At 38.0% G+C, this 18,017-nt stretch overlaps 1 protein-coding gene across 6 annotated transcripts in view; it reads left to right on the top strand.

The window, feature by feature from the left end:
• The window catches only part of GRIA3 (glutamate ionotropic receptor AMPA type subunit 3), a 147,072-nt gene that overhangs the window by 32,587 nt on the left and 96,468 nt on the right, over positions 1-18,017 (top strand). For all 6 annotated transcript variants that reach the window (XR_010433988.1, XM_064669849.1, XM_064669848.1 and 3 more), the window contains exon 3: positions 2,941-3,180. Coding sequence is in view for 5 of the 6 variants with exons in the window: in XM_064669849.1 (XP_064525919.1) it covers positions 2,941-3,180 (240 nt within the window). In the remaining variant the exon portion in view is untranslated. The remainder of the gene's footprint in view (positions 1-2,940; positions 3,181-18,017) is intronic.

Raw genomic sequence — 18,017 nt, 5'->3', positions numbered from 1 at the left:
AACAGAAGACAGAGAGTCTGTTAAAGGGTTAAATCTTTAAAATCTGCAGTGAATACAAACCTGAATCAGGGGAAATACAACTGGACAGGGCCTTGCATTTGTTAGAAGATATTGTTGGTGATCATCCAGAATTTTCAGGAAGAACAGTTGCAAATACCTGAAAGGCCAAATCAGCAGCTCTTGCCTCCATGCAAGCAGCAGCTCCATGGTGGCTATAAGGTGTTACATGAACAAGGTCCTGCTTATGGTCAGGTTGTCCACAGACTCTGTTTGGTTTTTTCCTCAGATTACTCACAAACTAAGAGTGAGCTCTTTGCATAAGTGAGCACAATCTGCTATGAAAATGCATTTTAATTCAGTGTTTTAAAATAGCCATGAAAGACAGAATTATGTCCGAAGGACGAAGACCTTGAACCATTTTCAAACTCAAGGCCGCAGTGCCTTGGTGCTCGTCTAAGAACAAGAAAGAGCACAAAGCCAACCACTTTCCAGCTGGTTCCCAGCAGAGGGCAGAGGAACAGGGAGAGGAACTGTCCCCACTGGAGCCAGCCACTGTCAGTTCCCTTTAGTGCTGCACCTCTTCTCTACTGACTTTATGGGATGTAGGAACTAGCAGTCCTAAAAAGAGCCTGTCTGTATTCTCCATTAAAATCCTAAGCTTGGATAACATGCTGGGCTTTTTGGGCTCCCTTGTGACTTTTTTCAGATGCAGTGTCCCTACAAAGCTGAGCAATTTCAGTTGAGTCACAGTTCAAAAGTATTCCCGAGTTATAGCTCATACCTGATAAGAAATAATGGGTGAACCCAGGATTGTTTGAAATACTCTGGGTTTTTAGGATCGGGAGACCTTTGAGAATATGTTTTGTTTACATTGCAAGAAGGGATGTTTCCTGGAATACTTGCTTTTTTCTGCAGTACAGAATCTACATAAAAACTAGTAAACTAGGCCATTAAAAAATATGTAAAAGAAGCCTGATCTGTGAGGTACAGGCTCAGTGTATGTGAGGACACTGAGCTCCACTAGTCCCACTCTATTGATTATTCACGTGGAATTAGAGGGTTTACAGACCATTGAAATGATTTGGAGACTGCCAGACTTTCTAATGTAATCTTTATTTTTTCCTTTTTCCACCTGTGAGTTAATGCTTTTTATTTGTTACTTCAGCAGATATTTTTTATGAAAGCTTTTTAACTTTATATCCTGCTGGTATATAGTTTAACAAAATGCCTTTTTAAACAGTGTATTTAATTCCTCAGTCATCCCTCTGGGAATAAATTCTTACTGTATTATAGCTTCTTTTATATCTTTCTTTTACTGTGGTGAAGAACTTCTGCAAACTTTTATTTCAGAAATCACCACTTCTGATTTCCTTTCTGTGTCTCATGCACGTCTCTTTTATGTCTGCACCAGCTGTAATTTGCTGCTGGTATCCAGAGCTGGTCATGTCCTCTTACAGTATCTTAAACACTTAAAGAAATTCCTTAATAGCATTTTTATTTTTACATCTGGACCTCCAGGAAGAAAATCAAGTTTTCACACCTGACTGCCGGTTTGAGGTGTTATCCATGATGCTGTGTCAATGAGCTGATATTGTGGAGAATCCTGTTTAAGATTACTTTAGCAGTCTTTAGTGATTCTAAGTGGTAACCTTTGTGGTGGGAAGTGTTTCATGATGGTACTCTCAGAAGTAACATGCTGTATATGTGTGCGTAGAAGTCAGGTCTTCCTTACTGGTAATTACTTGCCCTTGCTTTTTGCAAAGTTAAATATGCAGCATTTTGGCAAAAGTGTTTAATGGGGTTAGTTGGAAATTATTGTTAAATCCAGTTCTTGACAAGCAAAATTGTTACAATGGAGTGAACATTTTTCTGGGAGACTTATTTTCATTACAAATAGGACTTGCTCTTCTCAGTCCAGAAATGGTTTGATTAGAAGTGCTGCTGTGCCACAGTGTATTGCAGTTGTACAGTCTTTGCTAGGAGTGAGAGTCCCAGCCCCTCACAGATCAGGCTCCCTCACTATGTCTGATGCAGAATCCCTTCATGGAAAGAATGCAGGATCACAAGAAGTTTGCACTTTTCCTACAGAGCTGAACAACAAGAAAAATCTTTTTTCCTGCAACTCCAATGAAGTCGGCCATGTTTATAAATTGAAATACTTTCATTTTTGTCCAAAATGGTCATTGTTCAATCTCTGTAAAGGATGGGAAATAATGAAGTGTGTGAAAAAAGACACTTTTGTCTGCATTTGGATTATTTTCTGGTACAAGATGGGTTCCTCAGGACAGCAGAATGGTTAATTACTAAAAGCCTCCCAGTTAAGGAATACCGGCTCTTGTCCCATGAAGCAACAAGATGTGTTGCTTATTTGTGAGGTCATGTAATAAGCCACAGACTTTCCAAATTCTTCTGAAAGGTTTTAACACTCGAGTAAGAAGTCACCATAATTTCTCATTGAAAAAGACCACACAGAAATTTCAGAGTTATGGACTGTAAGGGAATAAAACATCCAGACGTCTTTGATGTGAATCAAGGAAATCTCAGTCTGGAAAACTACACCTTAATGCTTTGACTTTTAGGCAGACCTGACATTTGTTACATAGCTGCTAACAGAGATCTCCAGGTGCTGTCAAGGGAAGGTATTTTACAGATAGGCAATGTAATCCCATGTTTGTTTTTAGAGAATATGGAGAGATGGAATATTACAATATAGCAGAAGTCACAATCAAAAATGTGTTCAGGCCAGTTTAATTGTTATAAAGTCAGTACAATTTACTGCTACACTGAAATTATTATACATTATCTCGTTAATTCATTCCATCTGCTGCATCATACAGAATAATATCAGGAATTGTTAGAAGGCTTACCTCAAATATACTTTGAAAGTTTGATTGCATTCAGTGTTTTTCAGATTTTCACACCCTTGTCTGTCTTTCTTAGTCTGTTCACAGTTTTCCAGAGGAGTTTATGCCATCTTTGGATTCTATGACCAGATGTCAATGAACACACTGACATCATTTTGTGGAGCCCTTCACACATCCTTCATCACACCCAGCTTCCCAACAGATGCAGATGTGCAGTTTGTCATCCAGATGAGGCCAGCATTAAAAGGAGCCATCTTGAGTCTCTTGACTTATTATAAGTGGGAAAAGTTCGTGTACCTCTATGACACAGAACGGGGTAAGCACCATCATTTTAACTGATTTTTATATTTCATAGCTTGCTTTAAGTATTACCAGAACCAGTATGTGCAGCACAGTTTTCTTCTGATGTAGGTAGCATATGGTCCTAGAAAGAAGAAACTAAAGTGAATGGATAAATGAAAAGAAGGCATCCTAATATTAATGATCATTTTTTAAGAGATTTTCTGGGGGATATTGTTAACAATGTAAGCATTCAATTGGCATACCTGGTTTCCATGGAACCACAGACTCAGCACTTGCCAGGGTTTTTGAGTCCTTGCAAAATAAATAAAGTCAACACTATGAAGTTGGCTGTTAGGCAAAACCTTCCACCCTGTGTGACATTACAAATCCTGCACCACTTTACATAAATGCACATTTCTGCTGTCACTGGACAAAGACAATCCATGCTCAGATACTCTCTGGAGATGTCTAGGCATCAATAAAGTCTAAGAATAGAGAGCATAAGATGCTTTAGGGCTCGGCTGGAGAAAAGATGCTCCAGATATGTCACATGGATATCCAGAGACAAATTTACATACATGACAAGAATGACCAGAGTTATGTTTTACTGAGTGGAAACATACTAAAACCAATGTTTCCAGACTTAAACCAATTATTAAATACTAAAAGCACAAAATGTAGCAAATACTGTCAAAAAGAGATCTAGACATCAGAAACCATTTTCTGTGAGGAATCTTGCATGTTTCTGTGGAGCAGCTGTTGCCACCTGCTCTGAGCATACAGAATTTGCTCTGTTACAGATTTCACCTGGGCAGCATTTTTTGTATCAAATAGATGTGCCAATGCTCTTCTCACCAGTTTTATGATTAGCAATTCCAAGACCTTCTTCAGAGCAAAGGGATCTGGATAGAGACGAAGAAGCTTAGATTCTGTTCCTGGCTCCCATGACAAAATTCCAATCCCTTAGGCTACTGCATATTGTTAAGCATCAAGTCTTCAGTGGCTGTGCTTTTCACACTGAAGATTAGTAGCATTGCCCAACTAAGAGCATATCATATGTTGAAAGAAAGTAATTTTCAGTCTGATTTTAGGTGAATGTCAAGAGTTCAGAATTTTCTGAGTGATTTTGAGGTGCTAATGTTTCTAGAGCTGAAAAACACTAGCTATGAGATCAAGTATGAAATATGGAGAAGCTAAAAATGCCATTACTTCTTAAATCTTGTAGAACACCCATACATCCATATTTCTAATTTAGTCCACTTTTAAATGAAAGCTCCTGTGAGTAAGCCATTTGTCTGAGTAAAAAAGGCTTGATGTGGCCAAATGTGATAAACTTACAGCATGTGATAAAGTAAAATGTCATTTATTCCAGGACTGATGAAACTTATCATGATTAAGGCTAATAAAGTTTGCTTTAGAAAGAGTTTCAGCAGTTGTCCAAGATCACACCTAATAAGAAATTTGTCTCTTCAGACTGGAAAAATAATCCAAAACAGTGAGAGTTTCTATAGAATTTGTCTAGGTGACATGACTATCAGACTAACTGAGATAGTAATGGGAGTCATGAGGGGGGGACTTGCAGTCTCAAACTTGCAGTTTTTGGCAATTCATTTTGTATAATCTTTAGGTAGAGTCTAATCATGAGCTTATTGTGATGACTAACCCTTTTGGAACAGTTTAGGTTGTGTCTAGGCATTATTTTGCCTTGTTCATGCTAAGATTTTAATCACAGGTTAAAACATAGCTCTTGCTGGTGGAATTAGCCCCAGGAATCTGACTTTACCTCTGTTGCCATCTGCCTCTTGTGTTGTCTTCCTATTCACATCCTACTCATAATATTACAATTACTAATCCAGATCATGTTGTGAACCTACAGTGGTTCACATGCACGTAGGCCCTGACATTCTGATCTAAGTGTCAATGACAAATCTGAATTAGATGACAGTGAAGGTGAGGGCTAGAAGATAAAGGACACTTGTGTCTTTAGGACAGAAGAGGCATCAGTACATATAGGTAGCTTGGTGATGGGTTTTGTGTTGCTTGGGATAAAGTTACCACAAGTTATCTGTCCTCCCTATACATACATCCTCCTTGCTGCTGTTTGGTGACATACTTGCCATCTGCTAAAAGAGGAACAAAAATTATTGTCTTTAGCTACTGGTGCTTTAATTTGGTTAATACAAACTTGGTAGCACTCCTATCAGTTATAATTCTTCCAGTGTTATAACAAATTAAGAAGTTTTCTATAGGAGGGAGAGGCAGGGCAATTAGGTACTGAGAAATGGACATTAGAGTTCTTTGTTTGAGGAGTGGTAATCATGGATGAGACCATCTGAAATATGTGGCAATTCCAGTAAGCTCCCTAATTTCTTGTGATAGACCTTCAAATACCAAAAAAACATCCCAAGAGTTTGGACAGTAATAATGGTGAATGACTCCTTGTGTCAGGCAGTGAACAGACTGTACATGTAGCTTTGCTGAGATACCACTGGAAATGCAAACACTAGAGCTGTAATAATTTTTAATAATTCCTGTCTTGGATACTTAACTGCTTTGGGACACAAACACTGTCAGGAGAAGGTGTTAAGCAGTTTACTGAAATAAACTATCATTTAAATACTACCTTTCTAAGAAGATTATAATCTCGCTGAGAATCTGAGAAATCACTAAATATTACACTATTCTTTCTTATGTTGAATTTAGTTATGCACTAAATTGTTCTTGCAAGTAGTTTTAGTGTTCTGCTGAAGCAAAACACTGCCATGTATTAAACATTGAATTTTCTATTAATAAGCACTGTAGCATATTACAGAGGCCATACAAAACTGAATAAACCCTGTGGTTATAATGAACTCTTTCGGTTTAAGCTTAGGAGAATGGAGCTTTATAAAATTGCTTCCTTTAAGCAGTGGTCTTTTTGTTCTTTGCCATCAAATCATATAATCATATGGTTTCCCCCTTGGTGACATTGGGTACAATACTGTCATGTTTGGCTCCTGCAATGAAGACAAAAGATAAATCTCAAACAATAGAATAAAGTTAAGATGTACAATTACATAGATAGGTGGTGAAGCTTTTAATCCAGTGATTTAGTGTGTACATTGTATATATATTTATATTCTTAAGTATAAAATAATATTTTATTTTCCGTTGCTATGAGATGACTGAATGTTGCAGATTGTGCTCTCAAATATGTATTTATGTGCAGGTGTAAAATTCAGTTTCTTAAAACCTTCTAAAGCACACAGAAAAAAAATAAAGTGTGAGATTCATGATTTTCACCAGCAAGAATTATGTCATATCATTGCTTATTTCAGTTGCTGGACTTATTCTTCTATGGAGAAACAGAAATTTAAGAGAAATACCAAATTCCATGTTCTTTCCTAGTACCAGAAGAAGTACTTTGCAGAGTAATGGTGCATTAGGAGATGGCTGCTAAGGGAAGAAAGGACTTAAGCAGTGTGTAGAAGAAATAGTCATGTGTTCATTCCATGCCTCATGTGTTTAGTTCATGTGAAAGGGAAAGGCAGGGTTGATTTCTGTTTGTATTAACTCACATCAGTAAGTTGACACTGTTGGTTGCTGTGATGTGTGCAAAGTACCTGATTAATTATATGGTGCTAACTGCCTCAGTAGGCTTCTCTGCAGTAGAACTAAGACTAATTAAGATTATGTCAGGATGAGATGAGATGAGGTTACATACAGAAAGCTATTAAGAATTTGGGTAGCACTTGTCAGGAAAGTCACCTTTTGCATCTCATGCTGAGAATTATGTTTCATCAAAAACCTCAGGTTTACTTGCACTCTTCAGGTCTGTTTCTCTTCTTGCTTTGCTTTAAATCAGGTTTTGTTCCACTGAAGTCAATGGTCCGGAGTAACACAGGTGTGAATGTCTGGAGGGGTGAACTTGTGGTTTTTCACAGTCATCTGATTGTTGCATGAAAGTGTGAAGTACTTCTCATTTAATTATAAAAATGGTATGGGGAATTATAATACTGAAGCTTTTGTTTATTTAAATTTTCATGGTGCTCCATTTCAGTTTATTTTTGCCAGAGAAACATAATTTTGTACAGATTGTTCACTTTCCATCTGTCAGTATAACACAGGCATTTTGTCCTAAGTCACTTTGATTTGTCATACCTACTGTGCAGAAAGACACTGATATCTGTCATGTAGATCATTTAAACAAAATCACACCAGGTGATTTCTGTGATTTGCATCGAGTCTTCATGTTCTTTCTTTGGATCATAGGAGTCCTCACAGGACATGAAAGTGCTGTCTTGGTTTGTCTAATGCCTACCAACTCAGTAGCAGGTCAGTCTAGGCAGAGGTGCAGAGAGATCACAGTCTTTATGGCACTGTATCAAATACCTCGCTAATCTGAAGTATTTCTGTCATTTGGTTTTGATTTAGCCTGTCAGTACATATCTAGTGTGGCCTACAATCAAGGAAAAGGAGTTTTGATAAATAAGGTTGTGGTTGGCTAATATATTTTTTTAATTGGTTAACACTGGCTAGATGAAGGCTGAGGCAGAGAAGTGTTAATCTAAAGCCCCGGGTTATGTGGCTAAGGAGAGGTGAAAATGTCTACTTTAAAAGCAATTACATCTTTAATCCTTGCTGCTACAGAAAGACAAAAATTTGACCTGAACATAATGGATGGGTACGGATGCAGAAGGCCTGAAAATACAGCCTCAGGAAATATAACCAGTCCTATTTCTTTTAGACACAAAACCTTCTGGTCCCCTGTTGCATAAAGAAATGCCAGGTAAAGAGCAGGGGGGGGGGAAGGTACAAATAGAAGCTTCTCAATGATCATGTGTAAGGCATCAAATTGCCTTAAAAGGGGTTCAGTACAAGGCAATGAGATCTGATTCACTGCTCCTGCTGAAGACAAAGAATAACTCTGTTTAGTTCTGCTTTTACAAAATGAGGTTAGTTATCTATTGCTATCAAAGGACAAGACACTTCTGTACTGCTTTCCCTGGAGAATGAGAGATTGGAGCTGATAAAAGAAGCAGTATGTAGAACCAGGCTCATTATAGCTTCCACAAAATTAAATTGATGGATTTTTTTTTTTTGATGAAATAAGAGTTGCACTGAAAATTACTCATATATAGAACATAACATTTTTTTCTGCAAAACATCTAGGGTAAGATTAATTTTTATGGAATCTAAAAAGACTGCTTTAGTACTTGATGGATTCCTAGGGATTTTAGAATGTTGTGTTCTGGTGGACTGTCTCTCCTGAAAACTGCAATGGAAAATGTAACCCAACACAGAATGACTGACTTCTGTTTATAAGCATCTTCCATCAGCAGAGAGGTGCAAAAGAACTCCTCCTTCCACATAGCTGATTTGTTAAACTCTGTATTGTATTTCTGCATGTCAGGAAGTTTTATTTTATTTATAAAGATCATTCTTCAATGAAGGGGGAAAACGAAACCAGTGGAAGCAGCTACACCAGCAGTAATAAACCCTGAATTCAGCACCTGCTGATCAGTCAAATGTCAAAAGAGTCAATAGCTGAGCTGTTCATTAACATGTTTATTTTTCAGAGCAGGGGGGTTATTCCACTAACTGAAGAACTGCTTTGAATCGCTTGCATACAGAAAAAAGGATTTAATGCTGGCTTATGCTTTTCTCAGAATTAAACATGGGCTTGGTCCATTTTAAAATTACAATTCTTGTTTGCTAGTATGTTTATATACCTGTTTAATTCTCAGTTGCACCTGAAAGGTTGATGCAATGTATTTTACTTATGCTTTCAGAAGTATGAAAGGATTTAAAATCTTGACATTTTCTTCTGTAAAAATCAGTCTGTGGTGAAGAATAATGGAACATACAAAGCTTGTTTGGAAGCCTATAAAACACCAGAGGTGACAAAACAGGGAAGAGTTACTGCAAACCTTGATTCTTCTGAGTTTTTTTGGCTCTGTACAGGAGTGTTTTGGACAGCAGCCCAGATTCATGGGGATGACATGCAGACAGTATCAATTGTTAGCATTTAGGTAGCTATGTAGATGAGCTGTCTCATTCTCCTTTCCCCACTTCTTTATATAGTGGGAAATGCACAGCAGGGAATAAAATCTTGGCAAAACCTCCTGAGCTGAGGCTCAGCCTCCATGTCACAGATCTGTACATTTGAAGAATTATGTGCCCCAGGAACTGCCATCCAGAAATTTTCTTCTAGGTCAAAAGAGAACTTGTAGCATGGCCACAGAATGTGGCTTCTTTTGCGTGGCTTTTCTTGAAAGGATGTGTGGTGTAGGTTCAAGTTTTCATGCTCTGGTACAATAGAGAACACACACAGTGTAAGGATGCTTACAATAGAAAATCCATTATTTAGATTTGAAGAACAATCATATTTCATGCACTTACATGCAATAAGAAAATGATCTGTTTCTTTCACAATCAGGCTTTTGGGAATGAGTGATTTTACCATATTATGATGCCTAGAGTTTGTATTTATATAGAATTGAAAGTTGTAGATACTGCTTAGCAATATTTGTATGAAATATAAGTAATTTACCCTGACAGAGAGGCAAACCTTGACATTCTTATTAAGGGTGCATTGTTTTGTTGCTTTCAGCAGTATAATGTATGAACCAAGGCTCTGCACAGGAAATACGCCAGGATCTTAACTGAAAAATTCCAGGATTGCTTTACTGTTTAATTTTACTGCCTAAATGTGTTTGGGAATAATCTGAACCTGAACAGTTAAATCTAGCTTTTGATAATCACTTTCCATTTATTTCCTCTGAAATCTCTGAAGTCTCATACAGACTCCTTTTATCTTGGTCTCTGTGGTACACAGATCCAGAAGAAAGTCCTTTCACTGATCCTTGCCCAAACAAACATTGAGACCCTGTGTGGGAGAATGGATGTTGGCCAGTTTTTAGGTGGACTGAGAGCCTTAAGCGTTTTTCTCCTGATCTTTCCCATTAGCTGCTATTTGTTTAGCTTACCCCTGGTAATCGCTTAAACCGTTTTTCTAGCTTATGGACAAGAAGTGTGAGTCAACTTTGAAAGTCATCCAGCATGAGATGGCAAGACTTGCATGCTGGCAAGACTAACATCCAGCTGAAAAACAACAGCACAGAGTTCATGGGGTATGCTGTACTGCAGCTTTGTGCCTCTTGACAAGCACACAGTGGGTTCAGTTTGGTGTTGAGATGCCCAGGCCAAATGCCTGAGCATCCTTTGAAGCTGTTGGAACACACACTACTGCCAGCAGTGCTTTCCAACAAGAGGAGTAACTACACATGTGCAACACATTTGTGTCTTGTTTCATGGGACCTCTGAGAATAAGGAAGTGTGTCAGCCCATTCATGAAGAAAAGGATATTATGGTAGCCTCACTCACACTGGCTGTGAATCTGGTTGTGGCTGAGAAAGTGTCGGTATCTAACTTGACTTTATGTGAAATCAGGTCATAAACCTGAGTCAGAACGTTCAGTATACAGAGTATGAACAGGCAGGTCCTGCATAAATAATTTCTGGAAGTCTGAATTTCTGGAAGTTCTGTTCATGTGCACCCTCGTAGTCCTAATGAAAGCAACTGAAACTCTCAGGATTGTGAGCTGTGGCCCTGAATATCTTATGTAGTAAACAGGAGAACCAGCAGCATTTCCATTCACCAAAGCCTTAGAGATGAGCCTGGGAATGATTGTATTCATAAGCTAAATCATGTAAATGCACGCATTTAAATATTTAGCTTTTCATAAATATGCATGTTTTATCAACTTTCGGTAGAGCCGTAACATTTAATTTTTTTCATTGTTTGCACGAGTCACTTAAGTGGCAGAAGCTTTAGGTGTCATTTGATTTTATGTGGCCATCAGCAAGGCTTAAATGGTCAGTATCACTTCTCCAGATTTCTTGAAACGAAGCTGAAGTTCAAGACAGTTTCCAAGTGCAGGTAGAGAGGGGAAGGGCTGAAAAGATACATGAGAGGCATTGTTGGCCCTTTTGCTCTGAGGCAAAGGAAAGGACTTGACACAAAGCCAAGCTTTAGAGGTGATAGAAAGGATTTGCTTGGAATCAGAGGCGACGAGGTGGAATTTGTTGATCCTGTCGAGGAGATGGGACTTTTTAGACTAGAAAGGAAGACTGTAGAAAAGAATCCCTGTGTGCAAAAGACTGCAGGTAAATCTTTATCAACCCTATTTATTTAACCCATCTCACCCAACAGATCTAGGAGTTACTGAAAGTTACTTCACTTGAGTTTATGTTCCATCTGTATATGCAGAACAGCTTTAAAAACTTGAAGTCTTTGGCTGATGCTCCAAGCAAGGCAAACTGGCTTCAGCTGGGGAACTGGGCTGATTCTGTTCATGGAAGTAAACTATCTCAATGACTTAAAGTCTGCATAAGGGGGCTGGTACTCTGAGTGTGACTGAAGACAGCAGCACTATTTAACACAGAATCAAGAGGAAGCAATTTTTGAGGTGTGATGTTTAACATTGAATTAGTGTGTGAACTTTAGTACTTGTTTCAATGGAGGAGCACGTTCTGGTTATCATGAGTTTTCCAAAGGAAAGACATTTTGACACCCTATGCCTTAATGCAATTAAGGTGGCAGTTGCTTAGCATGTTAGTATTCTTACAAGTTTGCAAATGTTATCACCCTTCACTGGATCTTGACTGTGTGTCTACTCTTCCTGTACATCTTTCTTCACCTAGAAATTGTTGTTTCTTAACCCGAGTGACAGCTATTATTGGTGGCACATGGAATTTATGCAACAGTGGCTGTTTCTTATTCACAGTGAGGGAACAGATAACCAACATACACTGTGAGAGACCGCACACTTCTGTGAGCTTGATGTGATAGTGAGAAGATGGTTTTCAGCCCAGGCAAATGAACCGTTCACTGAGTGAAGAACTTCTGTGGAATGAGCACAGGCTGTTGTGGCTTAATGGAATGACTGTAATAGTTGCAAGTGATAAAAGAACACCAAACACAAAAGAGATTTCTCCAACGTTTGAGGAATATATGAGTAAAATGGAGTATCTCAACAAGTTAGTAAATCAAAGCTTCTCCTTTCATAGAGCGACCTCAGATACTCCAAAACAGTTCTCAACTGAGCAACGACATGTTCTTTTCTCACTACTAAAAGAGAGACTTCTATGCAGTTTGAATTTCTTTTGATACAGAATTATATCATGCTGGGTGAATGGTGTGTAAAAATTTAGTTTTGTTAAAGGCTTTGTGCTCCTGAAGTGATTTTCATTTGATGGTCTCAAACAACAATGAATGGATGTTGATATGCAAGGGATTCCAGTCCCATTTTTGAGATGGAAGGTTTGATGCACTGATCAGCAGGTTACTAACTTGGTCTTCATCTGCTTATGTATGCAGAAATACCTTTGTTGCATAGAAAGCACAGTGAGCTTTGACTTAAGATCTGCAGAATGTCATAGTGGAATTCAGTGGCCATTGTTACTAATGAAAAGCAGCTTTTCATACTCCTGCACAAGAATTCCCTTAAATTTTACCATGAATTTCCCTTTTCATGTAGAAAAATACTTGAGCCTTTAAAGAAACTCATAATGGATTACTTAGAAGCTTTGCATTTAAGGGAGTTATTTAAAGGTGTTTACCACGGAGTTTATATGAACAAATCCATTGGTTATAGATTCAGTACTTTCCTTCGTCTATGACACTTGACCCTTTTAGATGTAGTTTCTTCTTTCAGGCTTCAGAGAATTTACCAAACTAGTTTGACCATGTGCCTTTTTCTTCCTAGAAAATATCAACTCTGTTAGTAAGTATAAAGATTACTCAAGTGCTTTGTAGAAGAAGAATAAATGTGAATGCATTTGTGGCAAACCCACTCAGCTAGCAGGTAAAATGTCCTTGTATTGTATTTAGGTTAAGGAGTTTTTAAAGGATTTTTCTTTTTAGAGAGAGGTTTTTCTCTGGTTTCTCATGAGACGTTTAATATCACACTGCCTTTTTTTTATTTCTGAATTCTCTTCTTGCAATTCAGAGTAGGACAGCACTGTGAGCCTGCATTTCAGGAGGTGTATAAGATACAGTAGTACAGTGGGATGAAAAATAGCTCCATAAAGTGATTAAGTATTAATCTCTAAAGAAAAAAAAAGTTAAAAGTTCCTGACATGAATTTTGTACTCAGTAATAAGTAATTATTCATTTCTTCAGCTTCAGTTGTATATCTTTTTCTTGGCCACGTCTTTTGCTTTGATTCATGATGCAAAGAATCATTGGGAGGGAAAGGTGACCTGAGGTTTTATTCCTCCTGATCCTGAGCTCATCGTGTTCACAGACTGTTGCTTTGCACTTAACACGTATTTCTGACTTACCTTGGTTGTCAGCAGCCCAAGGAAACAAATCAGCGGTCAGTGCTTTGCACAGCTTAGCAGCATTTAGTCAGGGCCCCTCTTCAGCTTGTTAAACTGAACAGAGTTGTCATCTCCTAGAACAGCCCAGTATCCCCTTTAATGCTGAAGCATTTCTCCTCCAGTGTTTAGGCCCGGATTCCTCAGTGCTCCGCGGCGCAGGGGTGCCCTGGAGTCTGGATTTGCCGGTGAAGTGCGTCTGTGCTCCCTCCAGGTGCGTGGGATGGAGCCTGAGTACAGTGCTTTTGCCAGGGGAGTAGCTCAGTGAGCAGTGTGGGTAGTGCATCCTCTCTGAGACTGAAGAATTCCATAAGCCCGAGCTGTGACTGCTGGAAACACAGCCCAGTCCAGTTGTGTGCCCCAGCACAGGGATCTGTGCCAGAGCTGGGTGTGTTGGGAAGCCGTGAGCACCACAGTGCCGTGCTGACATCAGTCTGGAAGGGTTAACAGATCCCAAGCAGTGGTTGTTAATGTTTCTTAGGAGCTTCTGAGGTGTCGTTTGCTGAGGAGATATTTTTGTCAGTGCTGATAATAACAATAACATGCAGTGAATTACCAGGGCTGTGCACATACTAGGCATAAGAGGACTACTGTTATTTGCATGAAGTGGTAATATCTTTGTAGCATTTCTTCTGCTGTTTATGAAGTTATGAGTTATTTCTCGACTTCCTATTCATATTCAGGAGAGAAGTAATTCATTTTTGATAACTCAGATTTTGATAATCTGCCCAACTGTACTTGAGAATGGGGTTATAAAAGAGCAAGACCACTCTACACTCTGCATTGAACCCTACTGCCCAAGGCCAAACACACATCCAAATTGCTCTCTTCAGTTGTGGCGTTTTTTTAATCAGCACCTATGGTTTGTGAGAATTTAACTGAGGCTTCTTTCCCCTTTGTAAAGTAAAAGCCACTTCCAGATATTCTAGTTTAACCTAATGAAGTGGCCAGTGATCAGTGAAAAGCCCTTTTACTTCTTTCCTGTTGTTGTGACGTGGTGTACAAAGCATTCTCAAATGCAGTGGCTCTGAGCTGTTCTTAAGCTGCCTAGATCTCATAGTCATAGTTAAGAGGACTTTCCAGAGAAGAGAATGGTCATTAAAGGTTTTCTCTGGGTACCTTAGAATGTTTTAGACACTCTGAAGCCATTAGATAAATATGGCAAATAATGCAGACATGTTCAGGTGCACGATGTTTCATGCTGGTCACTCTTAAGGACATAATATTGTCACTTTTGTAGCAAAGGCTATATATGGCCATGGAAATTTACACTATGATCCCCCTGGTGGTATAAAAATAATGATGTAGTCTCAGAATTAATGTGGGAAAGCATTTGTTAAAACTCTTGGGTGCCTTCAACTGAGTATGATTGGTGTAGTTACTACTGAATTATGTGTGGTTCTAATGGATGAGTACATCAAATAAACTAAAATATTGGATAAATATATTTGCTCTATTGATTGTAATTTTTGGTTACATTATGTCCTGTTGAGCCATCTGAAATATCTGAAAGAATCCATAATTGTCACTCAGCTTTACGAAATGCCAAAGTCATATACTACACTGACCTCAGTCTCTGTGCATTAATTCATCAAGAATTTAATTTGATGAGTTTAAGTCAGAACTGCAGTATAAAATCCTTTCAGTGCAATTTAATTATTTTGCAATTTAATTATTAATTATATATATATAACAGCATCGTAGACTGGATTCTGGCATGGTCTGCACCTAAGACTGAAGATATTGTGTGTTTTTAGATCAAAGAATGCTATTTGCTGCAATCTTAGTTCTTACCGGCTTTTTTTTCCCCAGCTTAAACAAGGGGATATTATGGTTTTAGGAGCAAATATTAGTCTACAGGCTGTGTAGTTTAGCACATCTTTTATTAGCAAGATAAGGCTTTATTCTTTAAGGGGAACGAAAAAGAAAAGAGAAGAACAAAAACAGGGAAATGAAAAACAAAGAAGCCAGTCTCCTGACATTGTTTGGCTCAGCAAGATCAAACCTTGCAGCTCACTACAGTGGTGTCAGTAATGGATCTCTAGACAGAATTGCCTCTTGCTTGGTAGTACTACCATTATTGATCAGTTGGTTTTGTCCATGAACTGACAGTGATAACCACAAATCAGATCAAGTTTTTATTAAAGGAATAAAATCAAATTATGCCGGACTGTAGACAAATAATAATGAGTAATATGAACACATAATTATTACAATAACATTTTTTGCAGATATTTCTTGAAAAAATAACCCCCCAAACCCTCCTGTTTGTTTTTTCCTGATGTTTGTTGTGCGGTTCTCTGCCTCCCTCACCTCACGTGGAATGGGCAGGACTTTCAATGGCATTAACAGATTTTTAATGGCATTGTAATGGTTTCCACAAAGTGGTGGAGAGGTGGGGGCAGGAGGGGAGAGCTGAGCTTCTCTTTGAAAGGGAGGTATCTGAGGGTGAATACAAGGATGCATAAGTTATTTCAGCCTCAAGGCAGCAGTAATTTATGCACTGACAGTTTGAGTTTCATGCTATGCTATTTTAAAAAAGCCTTACAATGAACTGCCTCAGTTACACAAGTGTCTGTGGTGCTTTTAGAGATATTCCACATCATGGAGACAGTTTGAACACAAACTTTTGGAACATATTCATCACAGTGTGGTACTTGTCCTGTTTCAGTAAGAAAAAAAAACAGTAATAAAAAGGCATAGTTACTTTCCACATTTTAACATTAATTTGGGTGCCCTAAAGCATTTCTCAGAGTTGTCTCATTGCTTATTTATCTGGTTTTAGATATGTTGGTGCAAGTGAAAATTGTGTGCATCTGTATTGTATTATTGTAGTTGTTATTGTAGTCATCCTCTCCGGAACCATTTAGCTACACTTCTCAAAGAAAACAGCAAAATGGATGTGAATGACATACATTTCATACTGACCCATTTGGTTTGCATGTTTTCCTTGTGCTACAGTTCAGAGAGGAGTCTAAGTGCACACAGCATTCATAACATACAAGACCAAACAATGCTTTTCACATGAACCATGTAATAATATCTCTGCAGTAAAGCACCATTTCCTAATAGGGAAGTATTCATCTTAATTATATAGCATTAATTTCCATTATTTTAACAATTATTGTGAAACTACACATCTGGAGGCATAAATAAAAGCAATGATTTCAAAAGTTTGACCTGTGTAGAACTACACTGAGTTTTCATTAATAATACACATGAAGCCAAGCACACTAAGTGTAAGCAGCTTTAGACCATTACAATTTAGATTTAATTTATGTAGTCTCTGGATTGACCTTCTTCAAAAACTGGCCACAGTAGGCAATGTAAACACATCACTTTGTGGCTCAGAGTGAACTTTAGATGCCACCTGCATCCTCATAACACTTTATTGGGTCTCTTATGAAAATTACGGATAAAAAGATAACAGGATATATGTTGTTATTTGTTCTTAAGTATTAAGTGCTATTCATTTTGCATAGATATTGTCTTGGTTTATGAGATATTCATGTGCATTTTTCTGCAGATAGTGTTTTTGTGACTTCAGTGACCTCCCTCTAACTATAAAGTTGGATTTTGTCAAAATGTTTTTAACATTAAAACCTTTACTGCAGGGAATTCAGACTGCTACTGGTTGTAACCAAGTCAGTTCAGTTGTGTAAAAATCAGCATATGCCTCAGAGCATAGCAAACGCCATTCATTGCATTTCTTTGAAGTCAAGCAATGCAGATTTGCACAGGTGAAGGTTTGACCTAATATGTTTAAAAATAATTTCTCGACAGGTCCATTTCAAACAACAGAATTGTAACACAGAGATAAAAACTTGTACAAAATCATTATTATGAAAGAAGATGAAAAAAATCTGCCAATTTTTGATATTCAAATGTGTTCTTTCTTCTAAATCCCAGGCAGGTAATCTTTAGGACTTCACATGAATAATGGATGCTATTTAAAATGTTTGCTTAAGAACAATGACTTCATTGTATCAATAATGAGAAGTTTTGCTGTGGACCACTTTGTAATATTTTGATTGTCTTGTTTTATACCACCCTTGAGGTCAAATGGTAGAACTTCTCTTAATTACTCTATTTAACCTGCAGTCATTACTGAAGGTGGGGAGTGAATACATTTTTGCTCTCTGTTTCTGCAGCATCTGTCACAATGGGGATTCTTGGGAACTACTTTAAACAAATAATTGCTGATTATTACACTAGAATGAAGGGAAATGGAGAGGCTTCAGAGGATGTTTTACTAGAAAATCGAGAATTAGCTTCAGTTTTATTGCTTGAGGTGTATTTATATGAGTTACAATATGAAGAATAGCGGCCTCAATTGTCACACAGAGACCACAGTCTAGAAGCAATAAAAGCAGAAATTGCTGTATCACAAGGGAAACTAGTTTTCTGTAAACTAATAAAAATGATGTTCTAATGATTTCTCTGTGATCCTTCAGGGATTTTCAGGGACGTATTTGTTAAAGAAAAGCTGAAAGCTGTTGTATTTCCCTGG

This window comes from Pseudopipra pipra, chromosome 13, assembly GCF_036250125.1.
Source record: "Pseudopipra pipra isolate bDixPip1 chromosome 13, bDixPip1.hap1, whole genome shotgun sequence".
Lineage (NCBI taxonomy): Eukaryota > Metazoa > Chordata > Aves > Passeriformes > Pipridae > Pseudopipra > Pseudopipra pipra.
This window is presented reverse-complemented; position numbering and strand designations above follow the sequence as displayed.